The sequence below is a fragment of the Apteryx mantelli genome, chromosome 4 (genome assembly GCF_036417845.1).
Source record: "Apteryx mantelli isolate bAptMan1 chromosome 4, bAptMan1.hap1, whole genome shotgun sequence".
Lineage (NCBI taxonomy): Eukaryota > Metazoa > Chordata > Aves > Apterygiformes > Apterygidae > Apteryx > Apteryx mantelli.
This window is the reverse complement of record NC_089981.1, coordinates 36,316,484-36,342,527: the sequence shown is the minus strand read 5'-3', so window position 1 is coordinate 36,342,527 and position 26,044 is coordinate 36,316,484. Positions and strand designations below refer to the sequence as shown.

Genomic DNA, 26,044 nt, shown 5'->3' with positions numbered 1-26,044 from the left:
GGAAGCCCTTCCAGTCATTTCAGTGAGTTTTAGTTACCTGCTAAAGTATGATTCTACTCTGAGAAATGCCCATATGAAAATAGCATTGTGAGATTCCAATTTGTAGAGTCATTAAAAGAGAAAAGATAAATTGGATCATAGAATTTGACCTCCCTGATTCCATTATCCATCTCAGACCATAGAAAGCTTCCCCATATCCTACAGTGTTGTAAAGATAATAAAAGATGAAAAGGAACGAAAATAACATATTACAAGAAAAAAAAGGCAGGCATAATCAAATGTTTTGCCTGCATTCTGGGCCTGCAAATAGCTCATATTTATGCAGTATTCCTAGATGTTCTTTGTGCCTCTGATCCCCATATCTGCTTATTCAGTTCATAAGTTAAAACATCATCAATCAGTCTCCTCCACCCTTGAAACCTTCTGTTCTGCAAATCTGGAATGTGAAAATTAAGTGGTTCCCTCTCTTCCTCCCTCCCCCCTGTTATTTTTGTCACCATAACTTAATGAAGCTAAATGCGTGCTGTATAGCTAAGAACCAATGATATGCAATGCTGTTTGCGGGGGGAAGCATTGTGTTTTGTAAGGAGGTTACTCAAAAAATGACTTGTAACATGTGGAGGATAAGACACTGAATAAGATCTAGCAGTATGATGTGGTAGCTAATAGAGAAAATGTGATCCTTGTATTTATATGCAGGGGGAATATTGAGTAGCTGTGGGAAGTGCCACGTCTTCCATAAACAGCTTTAGTGAGGCCAGTAATAAAATTCTATAGTTAGTTATGGTGTTTAGAATTTAAAGATCCTGTTGGTGTATTGGAAAGGATTCAGAAAAGATCTGCAGAGATGATGTGAGACGTGGAAAACGTGATCTTCCAAGAGATACGTAAGATTTTGCAAAGACCAGGTTAAGATCCTGCTTGATTGCAGCCTGCAAGTACATGGAGAGAAAAAATCCTGTTGTGCGCTGTCCTTTACCATTTAGACAAGTCATTAGAAATAGTTATTAAAAATAGTCATTAGAAATGAAAACTGAAATTAAATGAAAACAGAAACAAGACAAGTTCAGGCTACAAATAAGGCAAGCAAAAATGATAGTGGAAAAATAATTATTAGAGCAACTTAATTAGCGATGTGGTTAATTCTTCATCACTTATGTGTTTTGGGGTTCAGAAAAAGAATTGGATGTCTAGCTCAACCAGCAACTGCTGGGTTCTTATCCTCGTTATTGTGCAACATTAAACAGTTAAAGCAAGCTTCAGGTTTTCAAAACTAGAAATCACATTCTGCATACTCTCATGGCAAATACACCACTAAAATATGTTTGTTCTTGTGTAGAGACAGAAAATAAAAAAGATTTAAAGGATATAGAATAGGAATTACTCAGCAAATCTTTTTTCCTATTAACTATGTATTTTCTCTTTAGCTTAAATAATTTTCATAGGACAATCTTATTGGGAGAAATTAAAGAATGCAGCAAATGTCCTTTTGGAGAGAAGTTAGTTGAAATGGTCAATATTTACATTAATTCAGTTGCTCTCAAACTTCTTTATTAGTCTTGTTGAATTCAGATACATCTACCTGTACAGCCAAAACAGACAAATACACAACAAGGGGAAAAAGAACCCAAGAACAGAAAACACAAACTGCATCTACTATTTTTGATGTTCTCATAACTTGTCTGTAGGAGAAATTAGAGTACTGACAGCCTCATGTCAGCAGCAGCTGCATAAGTTGTTTTTCTTGGTTCCGGGCTCATAATAGTGTTGCAGAAGAAATTGTCTGGACTGAGGCAGATTTTTGTTTTTGCACCTTCTGTTTTCTATAAATAGGAAAAAAAAAAGGGGGGGGGGACAGAAGAGCTGGAAGAAAGATGAGAAATGCAGTCAATCAAATGAGAAAATGCAAAACATTTTTAAAGATTGACTTCTTGGAAAACCGTGTGCATTTAACACAGAATTCTCAGGATTTTTACCTTAGTAGTACCTAATCAAGAAGGCCAACAACTACAAAGTTCTAGTGAATATTCAGAAATTCAAACAATACAATTTTATTAGATACCTAACTATTGTGTTTTGGGTTTTTTTGTTTTGTATCATCACAGACTTTTGTCTGATCGTGGCTTATTTTGAGAGAGCTACCATTTGGAAAGATAAACCAGAAATGTTCCAGTATTTGGTACATCTGTGTTCTGCCACTGAAAAGAAGCAGAGTTGCTTTCTTGTATTAACTTACTCGACTGAGAATATGGCCTTCCTAACTTCAGTTAGCTAATCCCCTTTTTTTGAATCTAAGTTATATTAGAAACCAATTAAACATTTGTAATCCCATATGTTGTAATTACTTAGATTTGTTGGTCTTTTATTTTTCAAACTGGTATAACAGGCAATGCAATTAAATGGAAAAATTCTGCCCCACTGCTGTTTTCTCAATGTATATTATTTCATACTTAGTCTAGTAAGAATTCAAAGAAATGGCAGAGTAATAGTTGTGTGTCACTGCAGACTATTAGTGAACTATTTATCCTTTCAGATTGTAATTCCCTGTGTAGCAGTCTTAAGCAATAGAGCTAGTCTACATGTTGGAAAATCTAACTTGTGCCAAGAAAATTTATAAGAAGATTATACTGTATGAAATTTAGCATAGTAAGAATTCCACAATCCTCCCTTGAATCATTATGCACTGTGTTAATAATACGTGTGGAATTCTGGAGCCATTTTGCCTTTTCTCTGTTCACAGGAAAACGGAAACATGGTCTTCCACACAGGTGCCCTGCTGCAGATGACTTTATTGGCAGCTGGAAGTTCTGTAGAGTCCAGCCTCTATTAAAATAGATAACATGCTCTTCTATCCATGTATATAACTTTATTTTTATTTTTTTTAAGATAGAAGCAGACTGATATAAAATGAATGGCTGCCAGAAGGCTCAGCTTGCAGGCAGTACCAGGCTGCAGCTGAGTGAGGGAGACAGGATAAGGCTGAAGATATAGATAGTAGGGGGAAAAAATCTTACCAAGTCTCTCAACAAGCCTGAATTACTGTTTTCATAAGCAAAGCTTTTCCTCATAATTGAGTGGCTTCTTAGATGGCAAGTCTCCATAAAATACTTTGGTTTTAGTTTCAACTTAATTAGAGGAAGACGATATATCCTGTTCTGTTTGATATGTACTGCTGATTATGATCCATTTTTAAAACTCTTTGGGGCTGTCTGTCTTGTTTACCAGCTATAGCAACGCATCCAAGAACACATTAAAAACTAATTTTGCCCACATTGACTCATCAATCGTACACTGTAATTGCTTAAGGTCACACTGCAATACTCTACAGTATGGCAGAGATAAAGTCTCATTGAGTCTGAATGAATTGCTTGTGCAGCAAATTTCTGTTCAACGTCAGTGTTGCAGTTTGGTTCTTAACAGAACTGCATCATCCGCTGTCATATTAGGGAGGAATGAACTTTCTTCAGCTTTCTGGGACACCCTGTAGGTTGGCATCAGCCTTTTTGAGTGTGGAGTAAATCAGGAAAGTGTAAACTAAAAAGACCATGCTTCCCGAAACACAAGGTTTTCCTGATATGGAAAGAACATGGTGGTATTAATATAAACCTTTCCTTTTCTATCATGTGGGGATATTTTTGGATGCTGGAGGCTTTTCCAAAAGAGTTAGGAAGGTACTGGCAGTACAGCTTGGGAGGAAAGCGTTAAGAAACTGAAAAGGAAATAGAAAGGTATATGATGCAAACGCAAAAAGTCTTACTTAAGATTCAGAGGAAGGCAACAAAGGAGATCAATGAAGTAGACATGGGGTCATATGATAGAAGTCTATGGAATCGTGAATGGCATGGAAGATGCTGACAAACTCTTCCATACAAAAACTAGAGGGCCTTAAATGAAGTAGTAAGAGCCAAACAGAGGGTATTTATTTTCACAATGTCTGGAAACTCCTTGACAATGAATGTTACTGATTCTTAAAGTTTACCTGGATTCAAGAAAACACTGAATAAGGTAATGGAAGAGAAATCCCTTAAAAGTTTAAATACACAGAAACCCCCATCTAGCCTAAGACGTCCCTACAGCTGAAAATGGTTAGAGCCTGGGAGAGTATTGAGGGATGTAACATATGTTTGCTATTGTCTTAGTCTTCCCTAGATACCTGCTTATGGCCAGTCTGGGCTGGATGGACTTTGGCTTACCCAGAAGGGTCATTCGTGTGTTCTGTAGGTTATTGCTTCTTGAGGCTGAATACTTTGCTATTTGTGCAGATGGGCAAATCTATCTTCACAACGGTCAAGCTTCAAAGAAAATATTTTAAATTAAGTGCATGGTTTTTATTCTATATACAGATGGAATAAAATTGCCCATTCAGGGCTGAATCCCAACAGCTAAAATAGCACCTGAGTTGGACTCTACTTTGGTATCTGTATCCAGGGCAGTGATGCATGATTGGGAGCACCAGGGTTTGGCAGCCTTTGGTGCCATTTACAGTCTGTGCTCATTGCCCTTCTGAGCTTAATGCCCTAATGGGTACTTTAGGATCTTATATAGGATGCTCCAAATGCACCCTTTATGAGTCTAGTTCCCTAGCCCTGTGGGGTTAGATTTGTTAATCACTCAGGAATAGATTGTTAAATCTATTTGAGTTTCTAAACATTTGAGTTTCTAGAGATGAAGATTTTAACAGTTGTTCATTTCAAAGGATGTTAGGTGCTAGGTTCTTTCTCAAATCCCAGAAGACAAATTTTTTTATTGTTAAGCAGCTAAATTATGTCTCAAAACTTGATGGTTCTGAAAATATGGTTGGTGTATATCTGATGCTTTGCTTCAGGCAGACAAAACTTCATGGTCTTTGTGAGAATTTTGAGTAGGGAGTGCAGTATTAGGCTATTTTGACTGTAGGATACATTCTTTGAGAAGCATCCCCTTCCCCTTTTTGGAGATATTTACAGTATTAAATGAATCATAATCATGTGCATCTATAAAATGTCTAGGAGCTGATTGATAGCAATCTTAATAAATGCTGAAGACTTGTATGGCAGTAAGTTGCTGGAACTACCAGTGCTGCTGCTAATGATCTACTGTCTAGAAACTACAGACTTATTATTATAGCAGAAATTATTTCATAAGTGATTCATGTCACAGGATGCCATTTTGTAATTTTCTCCCATTGGCTGGATTTCATCTCCATGCTCTCCTGGCAGTATTTTACTTTTCCTGACAGACAGTTAATTTGAGAATTTCACAGCTGTACAAACAAATTTAAAGCATCAAGGCATGTGTGGTATGCACAGAGTCCACATTTGCTTGGGCTTAGTTTAGTAAGCCCATTAATTAAGATTTTAAAATAAACATAAATAAAGTGTGTTAATAGTTATCACCATTTAATAGACAGGGCATAGTAGTCTGCCCACCATACTTGAACCTGAATATATATTTTTGAATATTCCACTGAAAACAATGTTTTCATAGCAAATGAAGGAAAACAGATTGAAGCTGAATCATTCTTTTTTTCCAGGTTCTCAGAGGTTAATCAGATTATCTCAGCTCAAATCTCTTTTAGAAATACTTTCAAATAATGAAACTGAATCTAAAATTAAATCCCATTTTCAGGAAGCAAGGAGCTAGATTTGGTTTGGCCTATAAAAGAAATAGGAGTAAGTACAAAATAAATCTGGATGCAAATATTTCTTAAGTCTTAGTGTGTTTAATTCAAATATGCATTTAATTTTATTTTTTCCAGTGGTAGCTGACATTAAGATGATTTAAGAAGATTAAATTGAACATGCACTGAAATAAAACTACCGTATATAACGCTGAGTAAATTTTGCCCTTGGATGTGCATGTGCACTTTCATTGAAATTGTCTATGAAGACAGTCATTAATGCATAGATATGTGAATATATTTGCTAACATTAAGAGATTCTGTCCACCTCTTACCCATAGTCCTAGTATCTGAAATGTGTTTTGCAGTTGTTCCATATCCAAAGCTTTCACTTGCTCCTTGGAAATATATGTAATGAATAATATACTTGGTAGGTGCAGATCACTGTTACAGTGTTGGCTCCTCTAGAGTCGTGCAGATTTGCATAGGATGAGGTTTTGGCCTAGTGAGTGCACTGTATGCACTTGGTGAGTTACACTTAAGAGATCTAAACTGAAATTTGGTTGGAGGGTTTTTTTGCCCTTAATTAAGCTCTAGTCTTGAAGTTGGGTCTCAAGTAAAAGCAATTCATCACTTACATAACTGAAAACATGTAGTTTGTTCTAAATTTTCAAAATGTTTTTGTTTCTAAAGAGAATCATGTATCTGAGTAAGTAGGGGCAGATCCCTGGAAATTAAAGCACTCGAGTATCCAAGGATTTGACTTAAATTCGTTCGATATTGAAAGAAGTGGGTAGTGGCTAAAGAACAAGATCATAAAACTGGAGACCTAAGTTCATTTTCCATTTCAGCTGTAAGCTTATTGTTTGCTCTTGGGAAAATACATCTCTGTCCTTTCATTTCCCACATCCGTAACCTGGGAATACTATTCACTCTACACTATTGCTTTGAGGCTTAATTTGTGAACATTGTATAGTGCTTTGAGACCTTCTCATAATAGGTGCCAGACTGTATTGTTATCACATTTGCTGAGCTGTGACAAGTATTAGGTAGCTTCCATTATGAAAAGAAGTTGATATTTGACCCTGCTCATTTATGAGAAACATGGAAACTTATGTTTCTCTGAATACAGGTAGGGGGCCAACTTCTTTGTTCGTGTGTTCAAGCCTACCTTTGCTTGTGAATCTATTCCTTCAAAGAGCTTTGTGTCAGCTTTCCAACAGGACCACAAGCAAATGTAGTAAATCTAGTACTCCTGTGTTAGACAATCTAGATTATTGGTTCAAGATTTGACTCATTTCCCAAACCAGTGGGAGTCAGGAGTGAGTAACAGCTCTGGTGTTGCTCTAACAATTTATGAGAACAAAAGATGCGTTTGTTCTTGTTGTCTCTTTTCAACTGTTAGGTTAAATGATAAAAATTAATATGCTACTGTAACCTTCATCTATAAGTAATCTAGAAATATCAGTTTAAGCTGTGGAAAAGGGAGAGATGTGTACAGATGCTGCTAAATTGCTATTTTAGTTTACAGAAGACAGTACACAAATCTGACAAATTGTAGAGGATAAGGGTGTAATAGCTGATGTCTGTGTATTTTTCACCTGAACTGATCAAATACCAAATTAGAAAGAGAACTAGGAAAATAACAATTTCCCAAGGAAACTAGCTTGGCTAGTATACAAGACAGACTGTGCGTGGTGCGATTCTAAGACTCAGCAGCTGATTTAAGGCCTAACTAAACCTGAGAAAAGCACTAAAGACCACAATATTTTTGAAAGGCTCTTAAAAATGAGGAGAATAGTAAAAGTTCTTTGGGCAAGATGTACAGTTTCTAAAATCAACAGTGAAGCTATTTAAACTTCCCTTACTGGAGTTGTCAAAATCTGGGTGTGCAATAAAATTATTTGGGACATTAAAATGCAGAACTCGAGCCAAAACAGATAACTTTTTTTCTTTAGAAAAAAAAAAGGTCCAACCCTAATGAAATCATTCTTCTCAATGAATGATTGAGTTGCTGTGCAACGAAAACCAGTAAATTTATAATTTTCTTTCATTAGGTCTTTCTGAAATATAGTAATACTTTTCAAACTTACTGCCATGAACTATTCCCAATTGAGAATAAGAGGCTGACAGTTCAGATATGTATGCTTATAGTGAGAACATCCATAAATGCAACAGACAGAATATCTCTCTCTCTATATATATATTTTTTAATTTGGAAAGGATATACATTTTCATGCATCAAGGTATAACTCTCCTCAGAATGGAAAGTGCTAAGAATAATTTTCTCATTCAGCAGTCTTTTATCTTTGATGTCTTCAAAGTATCTTCCTTTGAAGCACATGGATCTGGCTTCTCTTAGACCTTGCATGTGCAAGCTGGACCTCTGAACTGATCAACATAGCAGTGGTGTGGGGTGGGGATGTGTTGTTTTTTTTTTCTTTTTTTCTTTTTTCCTTTCTTTCTTTCTTTTTTTTTTTTTTCTTTTAAACTATAGGCTTCAGATTCTCAAGATCATCTATGTGCTGTAGACAGGATGTATTCAGATTAAATACGGTATCCTGTAGGCTTGATGCCTTGAGCCCATCTGCCCAGTGTAAAGATTCCTCAGCTACCACTGATCCAACCAGATAAATCTGCATGGCACAGGAAAGCACTGGGTGGCCTCAGCAGGTCTGGACTGCCCTTAGCTGTGTTCAGGTGCGCTCTGTTAGCTAGTAAATCTTACTCTCCAATGAAAAATTGTATGAATGTAGTTATGCTATGATCAGATTCTCTCTGGTTTGTGGTAGCACCTTGGTTGTCTCTGCACTTAAACTTTCCAGAGATTTTTTGTTCTGCAGTTAATGCTCATGGAGCCAATTTCTAATCATACAGAGTATAGGTATTGTCCTCAGTTACTGGAGGGAGGGAGGGGGAGTATGACATTGTCCTTTTGTGTATTAATCTTTATAATGACACACTGACATGGATACAAGAGGAAAAGAACAATCTTGTGAAGTGACTCACAAGTGCTAATCCATCTGAGAGGACTCATTCCCACAAGACTGTAAAGCTGTTTGTTAGAGAATTCCTTGTACCTTCTTCAGTCATGTCAATAGTGTGCTGAGCTCATGTTCATACAGGCAGCTGGATTATTACCAGGTTTCTGGCAGTAATATTTGCCTGCAAAAGGTGATATGGACAAACCCTGTAAGTCTCAGCAAATAATTCTTATGAAGTTTCCCCCCTCCTCCCCCCCGCAAGAGGGTTGCATGGTAGTAGAGAGTTGTTCCTCCTACCAGACCATGACAGGAGATTTCTGAACAAATTTAGGATATTCTGTGATTGCCCGCTTGGCACGGTTGAATGGGTTGAAGTACTTTTTATAAACTTTTAGGTATAGTCAGTGCATTTAAAACATGTACTCTGTTAGGTGCAGAGCTACACAACCTTGGAAAGAGCACAGAGACATCACATCTCTCTGAGATTATTCTTTCTGTTGTCACTTTTTGTTCCTGGAAAAGCATGGTTTGCTCACTCCATTGACTGTCGCGGTTTTATTCTCCAGGTGAACTGGTGGTGCTCATGTCAGCAGACCTGAGGTAGGGATTATCCTGCATGCCTTTCCGCCCCTATCTGACCTTGCAGAAAAACTCAGAGTCTGCATCTCAACGTAATCATTGAAAAAGCAGTTGGGATTTGAGCAGTTAACTGCTTGTAAGCTCCTACTTTTGAGAATAGCCTAATGATTCAAACTGCAAGTCAGACCAAGAAAAAGAGCACCAGAACATGATTTCTAATAATATCATTTAACTAGAAGGCATATCTGAAGTTATGTTTTTTCATAGGTACTTAATATTGTTCTTGTATGGAATACTAATACTGGGACTCTTCATAAAATTCTACCATTATTCCAGTCTAGGTGTTACAGATATGGATGGCATATTTTCTCAGAGGGATGCACATACAGCCATTTTTTGATTTGCTCCTAGAAATTATGGGTTTTACCTCTTATATGAAATGAATTGTAACATTACTGTTATGTGTTTTGTTAAGTCTTTAAAGCAACCTATAAATGTATTTATAACTTTCCAACAGATCCTTATATAGGGCTTTTTATTCAGATTATTATGAAATAGTCTGAAACAGGAATATAAGATTAGAAATTTAAATGCAAATTAGCACACATTTTAAATTCTTGATAAAATATAATTTGGACTAGCACACTTTTAGCTTAATTTTTCAATTCTCAGTTCAGACCTAGTGTTGGCAGTTTGAAGTGAATAATGAACAAGCAAGAACTACGGAATTTTGTTCCTTTACTAATAGTGATTCTGGAACTGAAAATGGGGGGCCAAAATTTCTGAAAGGACAGAAATAGCAAATATACTGCTGTAAGTGATGACTGCAGTGCAGGAGAGCACATTATTCAGACTTTCAAGCATAGACACTGATTTCTATATAGCATAATTGTGTCTAATGAGTTTATTTGTATAAACATGTAGTTGGGCTTGTATACTTGAACCATTTTGGTCCAATTTACATATACAGTAAAGCTTTGTTTACAACTTTAGAGACTGATTTAAGGCTGGTTTGGAAATTTGGCTGTATAGATTAACATTCCAATGTGTTTTTCAAATCATGGAAATTTTTAAATTCTACACCAGCTTAGAATTCCCAGGACTGTAGCAGTTTCCTTGTGGTTTCTAATTGGAAAACTCGCAGAAATTCAGAGGCTTTATCATAAAGGCAAAGATGTAATTTTTCTTAAAAATGAACATACAGGGGCTTTGGAGAATCATACTTCCCTATAGTGAGCTACATGTGAAGTTCTCTCTGAATGTTTTCAGCATCTGCATAAAAATGGCATCTTTTCGTTAAACATCTGGAAATCCAAAAAGCAAACAGATAAAGCAACTGGAAAAAAATTCTGTCTTTCTTTAGACTGCATAGATCTTTATCTCAGTTGTCCTTGACATTTGACTCATGTTAGGTAAAGCACCATTTGGAACTAATATTGTAGGAAGTGCTGGGACCCTCCTTTCCCCCTCCCAGCCTTGTGATCTTTCAAAAGATCACAAAGCGTGAGATTGATCACTGAGAGAAAAATGGGAAGAAAAAGAAGAGACATAACTATAATATGGCAGTATATCCAGTGTAACAATAATTACATCTAAGAATTTGAATAGGTTCTTACGTTTGTTATTCAGACTGCCAGTGAAAAGCTATCCTCCTATAATTCTGTAAATCGAAGAAATACTTGGAATAATGGAGTTGTATTGATTGTATACAGATTGAACTGTGCTATTCCATACTGTAAGTGGAAGTATGGAAACCTTTTTTGACAGGAAACATTAGAAACTGTAATGTATTTTGATGGGTTTCAGCTATTCAGACCGAACATTTCTAAGCATTGTCATGGCCTTAGCTTGGACTTTTCTGAAATAATTAGAGGGGAAAAAGTGATTTTGTAATTTCTGAGACTAAAATAAGTTGTTTTTGCCCATGTTTAATATTTTTCATATTTAATTTCATTTCAAGAGAATCATCATTTTCACTTCAAGAACATGATATTTGTTAAGAGATTATCCAGGGTCAAAATGTTGCCTTTTGAAAGGTATCCCATAAAAATCCATTTAGATTTGACCAGTTTATATCTCATGGAAAAATTACTGCTTGTATGTATAGTTGGAATGCTCATTTGCAGGCCTTGCTGCATAGTTGTGAAATAGCCACAAATGACTTATTCAAATGCAGTCCTCCTGTTTTCCCCGTAAATTGCAATATGCAAGAGTGAAATTCAAAAGTTAAGATTTCTCAACCTCAGCTAACTGTACATTGGTTCTGCTCTGGCTTTTGTGATTGGAGAATACCTCAGCCCCGTTCTGTTCTAACTAGGTATTGTCTAGGAAACCTATCGTGAACTGACAACTTTTAAAAAATCCCAGTAAAAGTGTAAATTCTGAAAAACAAATATCTAAAGACAATGGTCAAAACATTTACTGAATGGCAATGAACTACTGGATCCCAGGCTTTGTACCTTGCATTTGTTTTCAGGAGCACTGCAAAGTGCTATGACTTACTTTAGTCTCTCTGTCTCAGTTTCTCTGGTTATAAAATTTTAATAAATTTATATTCTTTTTCTTGTCTTTTTAGACTGTAGTCTCGCTCTTTAGAAATTATCTTACTGCATTAAAAAAAAAAAAAGAAACCATTTAATTTTGCTTTTGGCCTACTGGCATTCTTGCAATGTAGGTAAGTAAAAGTAATGGCTTTTAATCTGTGGGGCATGCATCCGTGGAGTTTGTGAATTACTTCTAAAAGGTCTTTGAAGGACAATTAAGAAAAGTGAGCTTGTCAGGAGGCTTAGATATGTTATATAGAGGTCTGGGAATTTTGGAAGTCAATGTGTGGACCTTCCCAAAACATTGAACTATGGTGACTTAATCCCATTTTCAGTTATGCAAATTCAGTGGGCAAGAACAGGATCGACATCAGTTTAAATGGGCCCTTTGTCGTCAGGTTCCATTAGTTTTGTCTCACCTGCTCTCTGATGGAAGGTTTCTAGTCGTTGATCTCTTTGATGTGTTATCCAGCTGCCCAATAGCCAGCCCATCATAGGAAGCCTTTTGGTTCATTCATAACATGTCCTTTTTGTTTCTTTTGTTTCTCTTTCCAGATATTTCTAAGTGATTCAATTGCCGAATATCTGATGAATCTTAAGCAGAAATTCATTCCATGTCTTATTTTACTGAGTGTTCATTTTGCTTTAATTTAGATAGATGTCACTTACTCAGGCAGACATCCTGAGTTTTGCCTCCATACATTGAAACAGGAATGCCCCTTGATTCAATTTTAAGTTAATTTTTTTCAATAATCATATGTGTTTGAGCTAGTGAATGAAGCTTCTGCCTTGCCAATTTGTGACGTTACTTCCTTTTAGATATCTCTGTCAACTGGTGCGTTACTGCTGAAGCATGTAAATTGAATTCATCTCTTGTGTTCCTTGGCTTTCTAACACCCTGTTAGAGCTATACATTGCTTGGGTTTGTTATTTTCATAACTAATTATTAGTGCTGTCCTTTTGGAATGCTAGCCAATGTTTTTATCTTTTTTTGCATAATCAGTAAGCTGTCACTTAGAGCTATGTCATGAGCAAAATCTTAGCTTCTAAAACTATGTTGTTGTTAAATTAAGCTTGTTATCCATCTACACTTCCTCTTAAGAAGTCAAAGTTAATGCCACATGGAAGAAGTGAGAGAATGCGTTCTATTTAGATACTGTTATTATGGCTAAACCTTTCACTTCTGTATTTATTTTAATGTTGTGCCCTGTACCTTGTATAAAGCCCTCATTATGTTAATTACTTTTGCTGGCATATCATAAATCTGTTAGGTATTCCAAAGCGGTCACAAATGCTTTCTTAGACTCTAGGAAGTTGATGAGTGGTTTTTGGCTTTTGATGCAGTCTTCAGTGATTGCGTGGGGTGAAAATCTGGTCAACACATGATCTTTAAACTTGAAATCCAACCTGCTCTTCCATCAGAATGACATCCCTTTGCAGTACTTAATATGATAGTGCAAAACCTGCATTTGACTGAAAGACATGTAATGTTTGACCAGTTATTATATTTGCTGAAGAACACTTTCTTCGTTGCAAGTGCAATGTCATTTTTCATTAGTCTGGAAGCTGTTTCTGGTCCCATGTTTTTTGACAAGTTTGGTGATTTTTATTGATAATCTCTCCAAAGCCTTCAAAGTTTCCATGTTGAGTTTTTGTTTACTAAATTTTCCTGGGTGTTAATTTTTATTTCATCTTTGGGAGGGCTGGGGAGCATTGGATTTTTTTCTTAAGTTTTATTTTTGTGATAGGAGATGCCTCATTTCCTAATTTGATATATATAATTCTATATTCCCTGAGTTCACTGCATCCATTTTCCATATGTATTTAGTACATTCTTTTGATTGTTGGTCCATTTGTTATATTTGGAAGGCACTCTGTTCCATAGTAAGTGGGGAAGGGAAAGAAAGATCTGAGTCCAGATTGTCAAAGAGTAAATTGCCCTAGCAGGTATTACCATTTCATTTATTGTCCAGTTCATGTTGGCCAATACTTGATGGCATGGCTATTCACTGCATCTGAATATAGGCCCTTCAAAGCAGACTGAAGTAAACTTAGTCTTATTTTGCTGAAGAGAGTGCCTGGGACAACACTTCTGTGGTCTATGAGCAGGATCTGAAACATTTGAGGAGAGTTGTTGAGGAATTAAGAATAGCAACGGAATAAACAACGGTTGACTAGGTGTGCTGTCACTCTGCAATGAGCTAAATGTAGTACCTCAGTAAGACCTCCTTTCTTGTAGAAAGGAGCTTCAGTTCGCTTATGTTTAACGAATCAACAAAAGACAAGGAGAAAAATCATATTTACAGAGAAGATCATGGTAAAACTTCTGTTTTGTATTCTCTACCTGAAAGAGCTAGTTCAGAGGTCATGAAGGGGAGGAGGAGTTTTATAAGACTACTGCAACAAAATGAAGGAAGGATTTAAGAAGGTAAAGAATATCTCAGTGGCCAGTGGCAAATTTAAAGGCAAACTGCTAAAAAGCTCTGAAACTGATACATGTTCTGTCTAGCTTATATACTCAAATTTCAATGTGAATTTAGTATATGTATGTAGCACTGAATGAGGCACACTACTGCAGTCAGGTACTACAGTCTCCATAATACTCCTTTTTTATTTTTGCTGTTTTGGTTAATGTAGGTCATCAAACCATAAAAGAATATTTTTGAATGAATGCCTCGTTAATTGTAACTCTTTTCCGTAACGAACAATCTTTTTGTTTTTGCATTCCAGTGAGAAATACTGATCAAAAAGTTGTCAAATCTTCTATTCAAAGAGGGGGATATGATAAGGAGTGTTCAAGATATAGTTCAAGTCTGCTATAAAATTTTTTAAAAAAAAACATGTGTTTGTGGACCTCCATTTTAGAGGGGGAGGAAAAAAAGTACAGAAATACATTTCTTTTTCCATGTGATTTCAGAGCATCAGTGTAAGAGAGTCCCTTTTGGGTTAGAAGTGAACCTGACAGCATTTTTCCAGGATGCCGTCATGTATTTCACTCACACTTTCACATCCTGCATTAAACCGCATGCATGCACATCAACTAGACAAGATTGTAAAAGGAGTGTAACTGGGGAACTGTTTTCATGACATTTGATAGGAGTAATTGCGGGCATTGCTGTTTCAAAGCAACTGTGGTTATACTATACTATGTCAACAAAAGTCACTTTTGCCATATGGAAACCTAATTACTTCAAAATGATCTGTTAGAAAGCACTTTTGAGATATTCAGGCCATTTATACAAATCGGTAAAGAATATTTGTGCATGAAATTTTTCTTAAATAAGAGCTTTCATGTGTTGTAGGCTGAGCATTACAGTGATAGTCTTGAAAATATTAGAAAATAGACTTCTATTTAAAAGGTGGTAGGAAAATTTATTAGGTGATAAGAAAATAGGAGTATTTCCTTATGATTTCTATGATCTGCTGGATTATACTATTGTTGAATCAAGGAAGCTTTGGGTTTTTTGGTTGGAAGGTTGTTTTTTGCTGTTTTCTTCAGCAAAACCCCAAGATTCTGGGAAACGAGGTGATATATAGGATGCCATATATTAGTGAAATCATATGATGCTGGAGATAATTGTCTAGTATCTGTTCCATAAAATGATTTCAAGGTTTTTTTTGATATTGTGCTTTTTTCTCTTCTCTCCAGCACATGCCTTGTTTTTACATTCAGGTGTTTGTCATTTCTGAGTTGTTTAGGATACCTGTTAGTCAGACATCTTGTCTACGTCACTATTAAACTAGAGAATATCACAGATTGACTAGTTTAAGGCATGATAGTTTTGTACCTGGACTCTGCTATTATTTGCTTCCAGTACATGTTACCACAAAAATGTAGTGTCTAAAAGACACTACAGTCTTTATTATGGTGACAGAAATTTTCTAGCTCCATGAGTATCTAGGTTTCATAATGAAGTTAGATGGACTGCTGTGTTTAAAGGTCTGTCTCAGTTGTCAAGGTATACATATATAATTGATGGATATCCTGATAAATGGTGGTTTAGATAGTTTATTTACTGGCACTACCTGCATGTGTGTCTGACACATTAATCATCTGTTCTGAATTGCTTTTCTTGAAAGCACTTCTCTTTTCAGTTATAACCATATACCTAAATCAGTAGATACAAAACATTTAGAACCAGATTTATTCAGATGTTGTTAATACTGGAAAGCGATCGTGTCCCAGGGTAAAACTACAGAAATTTCTGTGTTCCAGCCAGGCACACTGCCTTCCCAGCAGCCCTTATAAGAATGGCAGCATACAGCATTCAGTTCTCCTGAATATCACATCAGCTCTAGCTATTGCTGAGGGCATCCGTTCCAGGGAGCTACTCCTGGCCTGCAGGCAAAATGGTGCAGACTGATTTGCACCCGGTATGCTCAGGCCTGAGTGGAGCAGACTGGTCATGCCTCCGTTGGGCCCATATCCTTGGAGTTCCAGCTGGCACCCACTAGCTATCTAGTACAATATTTCTTTTTTTGTGTGTTTTGGCAGTTCATATTTCCTGAAATAAAGTGAGGGTTTTATCACAGACTTCCAGAACAGTATTAATATCCTTAGCATGAGATCAAAGGATAGAGGTTGCTTATCATGGGATGTGGCATGACAGAGTACTTTGAAGGTACAGAACTGGCTGGGCTGGCGTTGGAGAACTGAGTGTAAGGAAACAAACCTGGTATGGCTTCACCTGTAATGCCCAGGGAGCTGTTCCTCAAGTTAAAAAGTTTTTGTCTTGGAGAGGACTAGCTTGTTTGCTCCGAAGGAGAGCCTGAGAGCAAATTAACTTGTATGTACTGTGGAAAATACAGATATGAGAATGCAGGAGTGAACTGAGAGCCTACATTGTTTTGACATGGCATGTATACTTTCAGAGGAGAAGTAACTGTTGTCTCTCTTACGCGCTCTCTGAAGTAGCTTATGCGCAAACCTGCAAGTGCAGGAATACTGGAGATGACTTCCGTCATCTTGTTCCTGTCACTGTGCTGCTAATGCATTATAAGGTCATCCAAGATTTGTGCTTTAAATTGAACTTTATTCTTTGCCATTTTTAAACAATTTAGATTTGCCAGATAAAATCTGTTTGGTTTTCTTGCATTAACCCTTAACTCAATTGGTCTAATATCAGTGTATCACCTGATATAACATGGTCGGTCCAGAGTTGCAGTTGATCCAAAAGAATTTCATTCCTTTTCACTTTAATGGAGTTGAAACAATTCATAGCTGCCAGTAATTTGGTTCTGTGAGAATATAATAAAATATGTTGTACATACAGCATGTTTCATGTAGTGAGATTAAGATACAGTGCTATCAAATAGCACCTCTCTGAATCTACTAACTAGTTAGCATTAATGTAAACTAGTAATATATTTCTGAAGGGACTGATTCTGCCCAAGTATTAAAAAGTACGGAATAGTTGCTGTCAGGGCCTGAGGCACCAAAAGGCATTAACTGTCCTGACCAGCCTCACCTGGGACCCCACTCATACCTTCTGCCCATTTCCCAGGAGCTCCATTTAACCTCAGCCCTGTTTCTGGCCTGAGCTGTGCCCTAGGTAGCCCTGTTTCCTGCTGTCCTGGCTTGCTGGTTGGGCTTCATGGCTGGAGCCTCCACCTATGTTGAGCCTTGTTTCCTGGATGGACCTGGACCAGACTCATCACCTCATCTTGTGTGATTACCACTGGACAGTTGCCAGAGCCTGTTACCGTCATCAGCGCTGCCCTGCACGGGTACTGTGGGACTGCGCCTTGGTGGGTGAAGGCACTGCCCCTGCCTGTGCTGTGGTCTTCCTTGGCTCCCGGCTCATCTTCCCTTTCAGAGTAGTCCGGCTCTTGCTGCTCCCTCACAGTTCCTAATTTTGCTAAGGCAGGCTGCCACAGAATTTTGAGCAACTTCTCTTAACAAAAGTCAATGTTCTTTTAGGAAACTTATCAGTTTTCTCCACAGTTCAATTAAATTCTCCTGATAAAGAATGTAGGAGGGAGTAAAGATGGATCAGTGCTTCATTACTTCTTTCAAAAGGTTGTAAGTCACAAGGGAGAGTTGAAAGTTTGAAGCAGTCTGTACTGTATGGTATGAATTTGCCTCAGGATTCAGGTGCTCATTGTCTGTTGAAGAAACTTGTATGATATGAGAAGAATGTTACTCTAGAAATAAGTCCAGTGCTAATAGATTAAAAAAAAAAAAAAAAAAACTGGTCTGTGAGGAACTGAGCAATTTTCCAGTTTTTATTAACTACAAATACTCCCTTGGGAGTCTGGGGACCTAAATCCAGAAGAGAAGATATCACTGTTGAGAGAAGAAGAAAAAAACAAAACAAAACAACTAAAAGGATGGAGAGGGTTTTAAAATAATGGTTAACAACTTTCATATGCTCTGACCTGTAAGGTTTTTCTGTCTCTTGATTCCCCGTAAGAATTTAGGGGTTTTTTTGAATTTTTTTCTTTTTATTTTGGGTTTAGTGGATAGTCCAGCCTCTCCTTCTCCACTTTCTCTTCCTTCCTTCTTCCCCTCCCTAGCTGAATGGTCCAGGAGGTAATGTGGTATCTGTGACTTAAGGTTAACTTTCATTTTCTTTAAAATATATATAACTGGTCAATCTTTTCTCATACTACAGTATAGAGAAACATTAATTTCTTCTGGTAAATATTTTGAACTATATGCTTTATTTTTGCAAAACAAGGAAATAAAATGTAAAAAAAAGTGCAATTGGAGGAAGAATTTTGGAGAAATGGGAGCTAGATGACTATCTAAGGAATATGTCTAAGTATTTATTGTATAAGGCAACTTATAAGCTTCCATAAACATATTGATAGAATAAGTAGAATACTGTTTATCCCTGTAGCCATTGTGTTTGCAGGGTTTTTTTGGTTTATCAGGCATATAGAGATCGCTAATTTTGTGCGTGTATACGTATTCTGCAATTACATTGCTACTTACCTATCTCTAATATAAAACCATAAATCTTTCTAAACAGTCTAAATACTGAAATTAATATGCTACCAGCAGCTGCAATAAGGGGAAGCTTACTTTTTCTTTTTTTCCCCTCCCCATGTTTTCAAGATTTTTAGACTGTTAAAACTGAATTTTGGACACAATCTAGGACCTAATAGAGACACAATTTTCAGTTTTCTGCCTCTTAGGTCACTTGCTATTGACTAACTACTGACTCCAGAGGAGAAGCAAAAGTTTCATAAATCAACATAATAGAAAAGCAGCACACTCAAATCAACATGGGGTCTGAATTTCTCCGTAGTTTGGAGATTTTTAAAGTTATGGAGTAACAATGTTTCATTCTTTCTTCCTTTTTGTTGCGGATGACAGCTATTTTTCATGTGAGGAATACAAACCACAAATGAGAACTGAATCCTAGAGCATTCTTTGTGTGTGTCTGTACCACGCATTGCAAAATGTGCAAGCAAAATACAAGCAAAAAATTTGCCTTGGCAATTATTCTGTTTGGGTCAGATTCTTATATGTGTTATACCAGTAGCAGCTCCTCTGATATCAAAGTTATGTAAATAGAACTAATTTGGTATAACTGAGATGGGAGTCTGGCTCTGTGTTAGACCTTGATCTTTTATCTACTGGATTATTTTTCTGTGTGTTGCTGAAGGGACTTGTGTGCTGTTAGAGGGGAGACAATGGCATTTCTGAAATGTTTACAATGCTTAAGACTGGCCCATGTAGCTTTACACCCATTACAAAACCAGAGGAAAATTTTCAAAACTGTACGGTTCTCTTTTAATGGAGATCTGAAACTAGACTTCATGTGTAACTTCAGGAAAGTTCAGTTCCTAGTCTGAAGTCTTTCTTCATAATATATAGATGTATTTTTTTAATTCAGTGAACTGGAGCAAAACATCAAGTCCCAAATTTGGAAAAAGTTGCTAATATTGGCTCAGATTTAAACTTCTGGTTAACAAGCCTTTGATTGCTCTTCTCATTCTTCTTTGTTTGGAATTCTTTCAGAACAAGGAAATATGTTGATGGCTGTGTATTCATCCATCTATGCAAAACCTGCATATTGATTTCATAATACTTACACATAAGTGTTATGCTAGCAGGTATCTAAATAGAGAGCTCTTGTTTTTCAGACCTTGCCAGTACGGAAGATTCCATGCAAAGCCAATGCTCCTTCAGGGTCTTTTTTTGCACGAGACAACACAGCAAATTTCTTATCCTGGTGCAGAGATGTAGGGGTGGATGATACCTGCCTGTTTGAATCAGAAGGTTTGGGTATGTATTTGTTTATATATTAGTTGGCATTATAAAGAATTTTGCTTTTGTATCTTTCCTTGAAAGAGAGAATGGCTCCTTTAATAGATCCTGACTCCAAATCTGACTTTTATCTGACTCTGTCAATTTTGATCCTTATCTGAAACACGAACAGATAAAATAAGTATTTTACAAATTCATTTAAGTCAAATTTACATGGAACTTAAACAGGACAAAAATCTTGCAATGATCTCTTGCACACAGAGGACTTTCCACCCTACGCACACTTTTTGATCAGCAAAATACCATGGAATGCTGCTCCTGTTCAGTGAATAAAACAATCTCTTTTTGTTCCAGGAGAGTAGGATACAACTGCATTCTTGGTGTTGGCTGCAGACACTTAGTTATTAGTACAGTTTTACTGGGTTGCTTGGGAAGGGAGAAAATATGAAAATTTTCTCTGCATCCTACACTGACCTTTTTTCCATCTGATTCCTGTGTGCAACTCAGGATAATTATTATCCAACGTTCATGCTTCAGGGTGCTCTGTCAAAAGAATTGGACTGTTTAGGAAATCATCATTCTAATAGCACATACTCTTCATGATTTTTACTCTTCTCCTATCAAAGGAAAATTTAGGACTCTCTTACCTCAAGACTGTAATTCAATTGAATATCATGAAATGAAGAGAATCAATTGTTTGTTTGTTATCTGAACTTAGATAAAAGTGTTGTGATGACAGACAATTTAGTTTGTATGGAGGATAAATGAGCACACTGTACTGTATCAAAACGCTTCTTTGTTCTGTTATTCAAAAGGTCTTTTACTGTCCAACTGAAGTTATCTGTGTTGCAACTGATCTATTTCCCTTCTTTTACAATCTTGCTCTATTTGCGCTGTTGTTTGTGAAGCAATTTTTTTCACTTGTCTGTTACTTTATCCTTTGATTTTTTTCTTTTTTTTAATTAAATGAAGTTGTTTTATTTCTCCAGGAGAAAATACTTGGCAGAGAAGAACTTAGTATCACAAAACTGACAAACAGTATTGACGATATATGCATTCTCTCTATTCTGTTAATTGAATCCTCAAGATAAAATTATTCTAGTGCATGGTAAATCATATGGAAGACAGACAATGATCATATTTCCAAAGATATGAAATGATGGAGAACTGCAACATTACCTAGGACAAGGAAAATTGCAAACACAAGAAGGGAGCAGGAGACAGGCCTGCCATGCTGAGATTAGCAGAAGTATCTATCTTAAATGAAGAGTAAGCCCTTCCTCGTTGCTTCCCATAGCTCCTTTAAACATTACACTGTCATGATAAACTCGGCAGTTTACCATTATTCCAATAATATGTTAATCATGTAATTGAGCATGTTTTTACAGTAAATTTTCTGGTGCTTTGTTAAGAAACAAGATCTTGTTTAGAATCAGCATGGCTGAAAGACCATCATTCCCTGCATTTTTGCACATACTCAGAGCTTTGCTTACTGCATTACAATGTTGAGTGTAAACATATCTGGAAAGTTGGTGTTAAAGATGACTTCCTCTCTCAGAAAACCAAGGTGAAATATCCCCAAATACACAGTGCACAAAACAGATCCGGCTGTATTAGCTTTGTCTCTTTAGCGACAGATTTTGTTGATAGGTTGAAGATTAGGGTCTGTTGTTTTCCTTCTCTGAGTATTATTGTGTACAGGATATCCACATTGAAAAGACTTATGACGCTGGAAGTAGGATCAGTTCTTGATAATATTTTGACCTATTTTTCTGAAATTGACTATGTTACATAGTGACCCTGCCATTTCCAAAATAATAAATAGCAGCTGCTGGTCTCTTTCGGTTTGAGCTAGAACTCTTAAAGAGTTTTGGCTTTGTTTGGGGTTTTTCAGTACCAGTGCGTTAGAAATAATAATGAATCCAAACAGCTGCCAATCTAAAGCTTTTATGTTCTCTCTCCCGCAAATCACTTTTCCCCTGCATAGCACATAAAAATTCAGCAAAATTAAGTAATTTAAAAGGTTCTCTTTAAAGTGGTAAGAAAAGTGTCTCTGAATGAAACGTTAGTGTTTGCATTGCATCGCAAAAGACTGCTGTATTTTTGAGAATGGATGACCTTGGTGAAATGACAGTAATGAAGGTAACTTTTTTCATGGCTAATAAACTGTATTGACGTGTAAAATCTATGTAAATTGTCAGTGATAAAGCAAATATTTTCTCTATTTATTGAGGAACCTTACTGTGTTAATGTTCTTAATTTACCTGATTTGTCCTCCTTTTTACTCTATTCTGCCTGCCTTATCATATGTAAACACTTTATTATTTAATTAGATGCACATAGGGATGTTTTCTTCATGTCATTGTACTGCCTAAATTACTCCTGAGGTCTCTTTTTCTAGCAAAATTCTACTGTAATATGGAGAGAAATTTTGGAATTTATTGCACTGAAACATTTGAAAAATGTGTTTATGACAAATTATTGATTAAAAAATCCCAAGTCTAGTCAGAATGGTAAAATTAGACATGCTACCTAAGAAATTATTAATTATTATTTCTAATTACTTTTTAAAAAAATATGTCTCTTCCTGATGAGGTCTGAAGTCTTTGAAATCATGTAAGTATAACTACACAGCAAGGCATCCAACACTCCTGGTTTTTTTAGCATTTAGATTCAAGTTATATGAAGATATTCCTCACTGGAATGGGACTGTATCAAATGGACGCTAAATCAGACAGGTGTAATCCGTATCTGCCAAGCCTGCAGACTATTTTTGTTAATTGTGAATGTTCTTAGGGGCTCGGTTCCGCCACGTGTGCAACACTCTAGGGTTGAGCCAGGCAAGCAGGTGAGTAGGCCTGTTCCTGTCACTTCCTGTGTCTTCATATGTTACTTGTGGGCTGATTTATTGATTGGAAGTGTGTACATAGAGTCTCTGTTTTTCTAATTAGCAAAAATATGTTGTGATGGTTATATTTAACTAAAGAAACAATTTACTGTTCAGGAATTTTTTTTTTCCAAAGTGGAAATGAAAATGAGTTACTATTTCTTCTTACTCCCTCTTTTCTTCAGGTGTCTCGTGTTTTAAAGAGGCAGCGGGACTACTGACATGCTTAATTTTAAGCACAAGTTTAAATACTTTGTCAGATTGGGACTGAACAAGGAAACAGGATCAAAGTCTTTCTTCAAAATAAATAGAAGATGAAAAAACATGATTTTTGTTATACTGCTAAATATGATTATGCCTTGAAACATCTTTAATTAGATGAATTCCAGTGTACTAGATTTAATCCAGGTTTCACTTCCACCCTGGGCAGTAACACCATAGACTTCAGAAGTTACTAGAAAATGATATTTTATTCGGATAAGAAAGTTGGTAGTAGTTTGGATTTTGTGGGGATATACTGATTTAGAACACAGGAATCTTTGTTAATTTTTTTTTTTTTTTAAGATGGTGATTTACTTCAGTGGAAAATCAGAAAGAATGGGTTGAAGTTGCAATTTTGATTCAAAATCTGTTTGTGATAGGCTTCTAAAACAAACCAATACTTTTGTAAAATCTCTTAAAAAAAAAAAAAAAAAAAAAGCAGTTCAGAAATATTTCCTGCTAGGAAAACAATTTTATTTCAAAGTCAGGTTCTAAAATGTATACTGCTCCTCTATTTCTGTATTTGTATTATTTTTTACAATGTTCCATGCTAAGTTGTTAATGCATGATATGACATATTTTGTCTTGCTGAATATTATGATGATTTAATGTAGTTTTAAAAAAAAAATTCCTGTAATGTCCTTTGTGCATATCTTAATACAGAAGGATGACAGGAAAGTCTCAGAATTAATGTCTCTGCAAAGAAAAGGCAGATAGTGTGCCTGTTGTATAAGCCACAAAAAATCATGAGCATTTCTTTAATAACTATGTTATACACAGTATATGGGGAATGCTGAAAAGCTCTAGTACATTCTCCCAATAAACAGTGGCTTTTTGTATGTTCGCTGTGCTTGTTCACCTATTTAGTATGTTTTTCATAATCATCACTTTTAGTGAATTAACTTTGTCCAACAACTATGATCTGAAGTCTGAATTTTCATCTTCTCGGCAGATCTTGAGGTGTACAGACTCTGAGTGGGGTTCTTGAATATATCAGAGGTCATAATTTATCCCATATCAAGGACTCGGAACGTGATGTGTTAACTCTTTGCAGTCTAAGAAATGTCATACTGTCTGTAACTCCCCTATTTCCATGTATTCTGTATGTTTTGCAAGTTCCCCTTTGTAGGTTTTAGGGCAGTATATCAGCATAGCTGGTGAATGGTAATTCAGTTTATGGAAGCACTCTTGATGGAGATTTTTATAATTATGGAGTTCAAGCCTGAAGAGTGTAATACTTGGAGAAAACTCTTCATGGCCAAATAGTACAAATGGTAAGATTTTCTGTGATTGCCTGAGCTAGGTGAACTTAGTTAAAGTTATGAGCTTGTTGTTGGTAACGTAGTGTTTTTGGATGATTATAGGATCTGGAACCAATGAATATTCTGCATCTCTTCTACGACAAAGAATCTACCCGGCAAGAAAAGGGTTTGCCACCAAGTGTGCCAGCATGCTAATGTGTGTCACTTGTTTTAGGAGTGTTGGATATTGATGTATTCACCTTTTGTGCTTGTATATTCTGTAACTGTGTGTATGTGTGTACACTGTGTGGCATGGACTTCTTTTGATGCAACTTATTGATCAGAGTTGAATGGAGCAGGTTCCCTAAACAAAGGCATCTAGTGTTTTAGGGCAAATATTAGACTCAAATGCAAACACCTCTGCTCTCCATTCTAAAGCTGTGTTTTCATGTTTAAAAAAAAACAACAACACTCAAATGCTGGTTAAATAAAATACTCAGAGTATTAATACAAAACATCTCTTGCCACTATACATAAAACACTTAAGTAATTTCATATTACAAGAAGGAAGTACATTCTTCACCCTCAGTGACACATTTACAGCTCTATAATAGGGTGTTAAATTTTATGTCTGGTTGCATCAGAATAAGACTTTGTCTTGTCTTTCACAGCATTTTACTAAATCCAATCCAATACTGTTGAATGTGTCTTGTTGCTTTGAGGACTATAGAAGCATCCTGGACACTGTGTTATTATGATTGGATTAGCATCTTAAATTAATGAATTCCAGTAAAGGCTTGGTGTTTAGATGATCTGTAGATTCATTCTATATTAATTCTTTACTATCCATGTATCTACTGTATTTGAAATGTTAGTTGTTTTGAGACTTCTGTAACTGATAATGCTGAATATGGTGGGGGGAAGCTAGAAACATAACCCCTTAATTTTGTTATGTCATACTATAACTTTTAATGCAGAAGCAAGGATAGGTATGGGATAAGCTGAGCAGAATAACAACATTAGAAAAAGTGACTCCTATAGGATAGGAGGAAAGTATTAAAGAACAAAATGAAAGGCAATACGAGGAAAGATCATTTTTTGAAAAAACTTTCCTAAACCTGTATGAATTATGATGGTAATTGGAAGCCTAGGATAATAGGTACTAATCCCCTTCTGAAAATCTCTTCTTTTCCCGTGAACTAGAGAATGCTTTAGAAGCAAAAAATCTTATTCATTTTTTTGATTCGGCTATGCCTGAGATTAAAACAAACAAACAAGCATGTTTTTATGCTAAGAATAACATAACTGACTCCACTAATAGCGGTTTATAAATTGTTAGGAGAAAAAGGCTTGAAACTTGGCAGGGAGGTAAGAGTGATATTCCTGTATCATGGATGTGCATTCTGCTATTCTGAAATTAAAAAACAAACAACCCCCCCCTAAGTTTCTTTCTCTGGAGACTCTTAGTTTATAGGTGCTCAGCATAAGTGCCATCACAGCATGCAATGGCTCTCCGAGACTCCGTGTGCAGGTGCCTTCTCTGTGTCCCCGTGCCCAGGGGCTGACTAGCGCTCACAGCAGAGGCTCTTCCTCCTGCACTCTCTGTGCTTCGCTTGGTAGCATTCAAGCACTGAGGAAGGGAGGCGTGAAACAAATGCAGAAATGTGATGAAGGGCAGGTAGGAAAGAAGTGAAATATAGGAAAGGAGAACAAGGGGTGAGTAAGCAGGGGA

The 26,044-nt window shown here is 36.4% G+C and overlaps 1 protein-coding gene across 5 annotated transcripts in view; it reads left to right on the top strand.

The window, feature by feature from the left end:
* GAS2 (growth arrest specific 2) overlaps positions 1-26,044 on the top strand; it is a 104,250-nt gene that overhangs the window by 18,510 nt on the left and 59,696 nt on the right. For all 5 annotated transcript variants that reach the window (XR_010884115.1, XM_067296239.1, XM_067296240.1 and 2 more), the window contains exon 4: positions 19,800-19,941. Coding sequence is in view for 4 of the 5 variants with exons in the window: in XM_067296239.1 (XP_067152340.1) it covers positions 19,800-19,941 (142 nt within the window). In the remaining variant the exon portion in view is untranslated. The remainder of the gene's footprint in view (positions 1-19,799; positions 19,942-26,044) is intronic.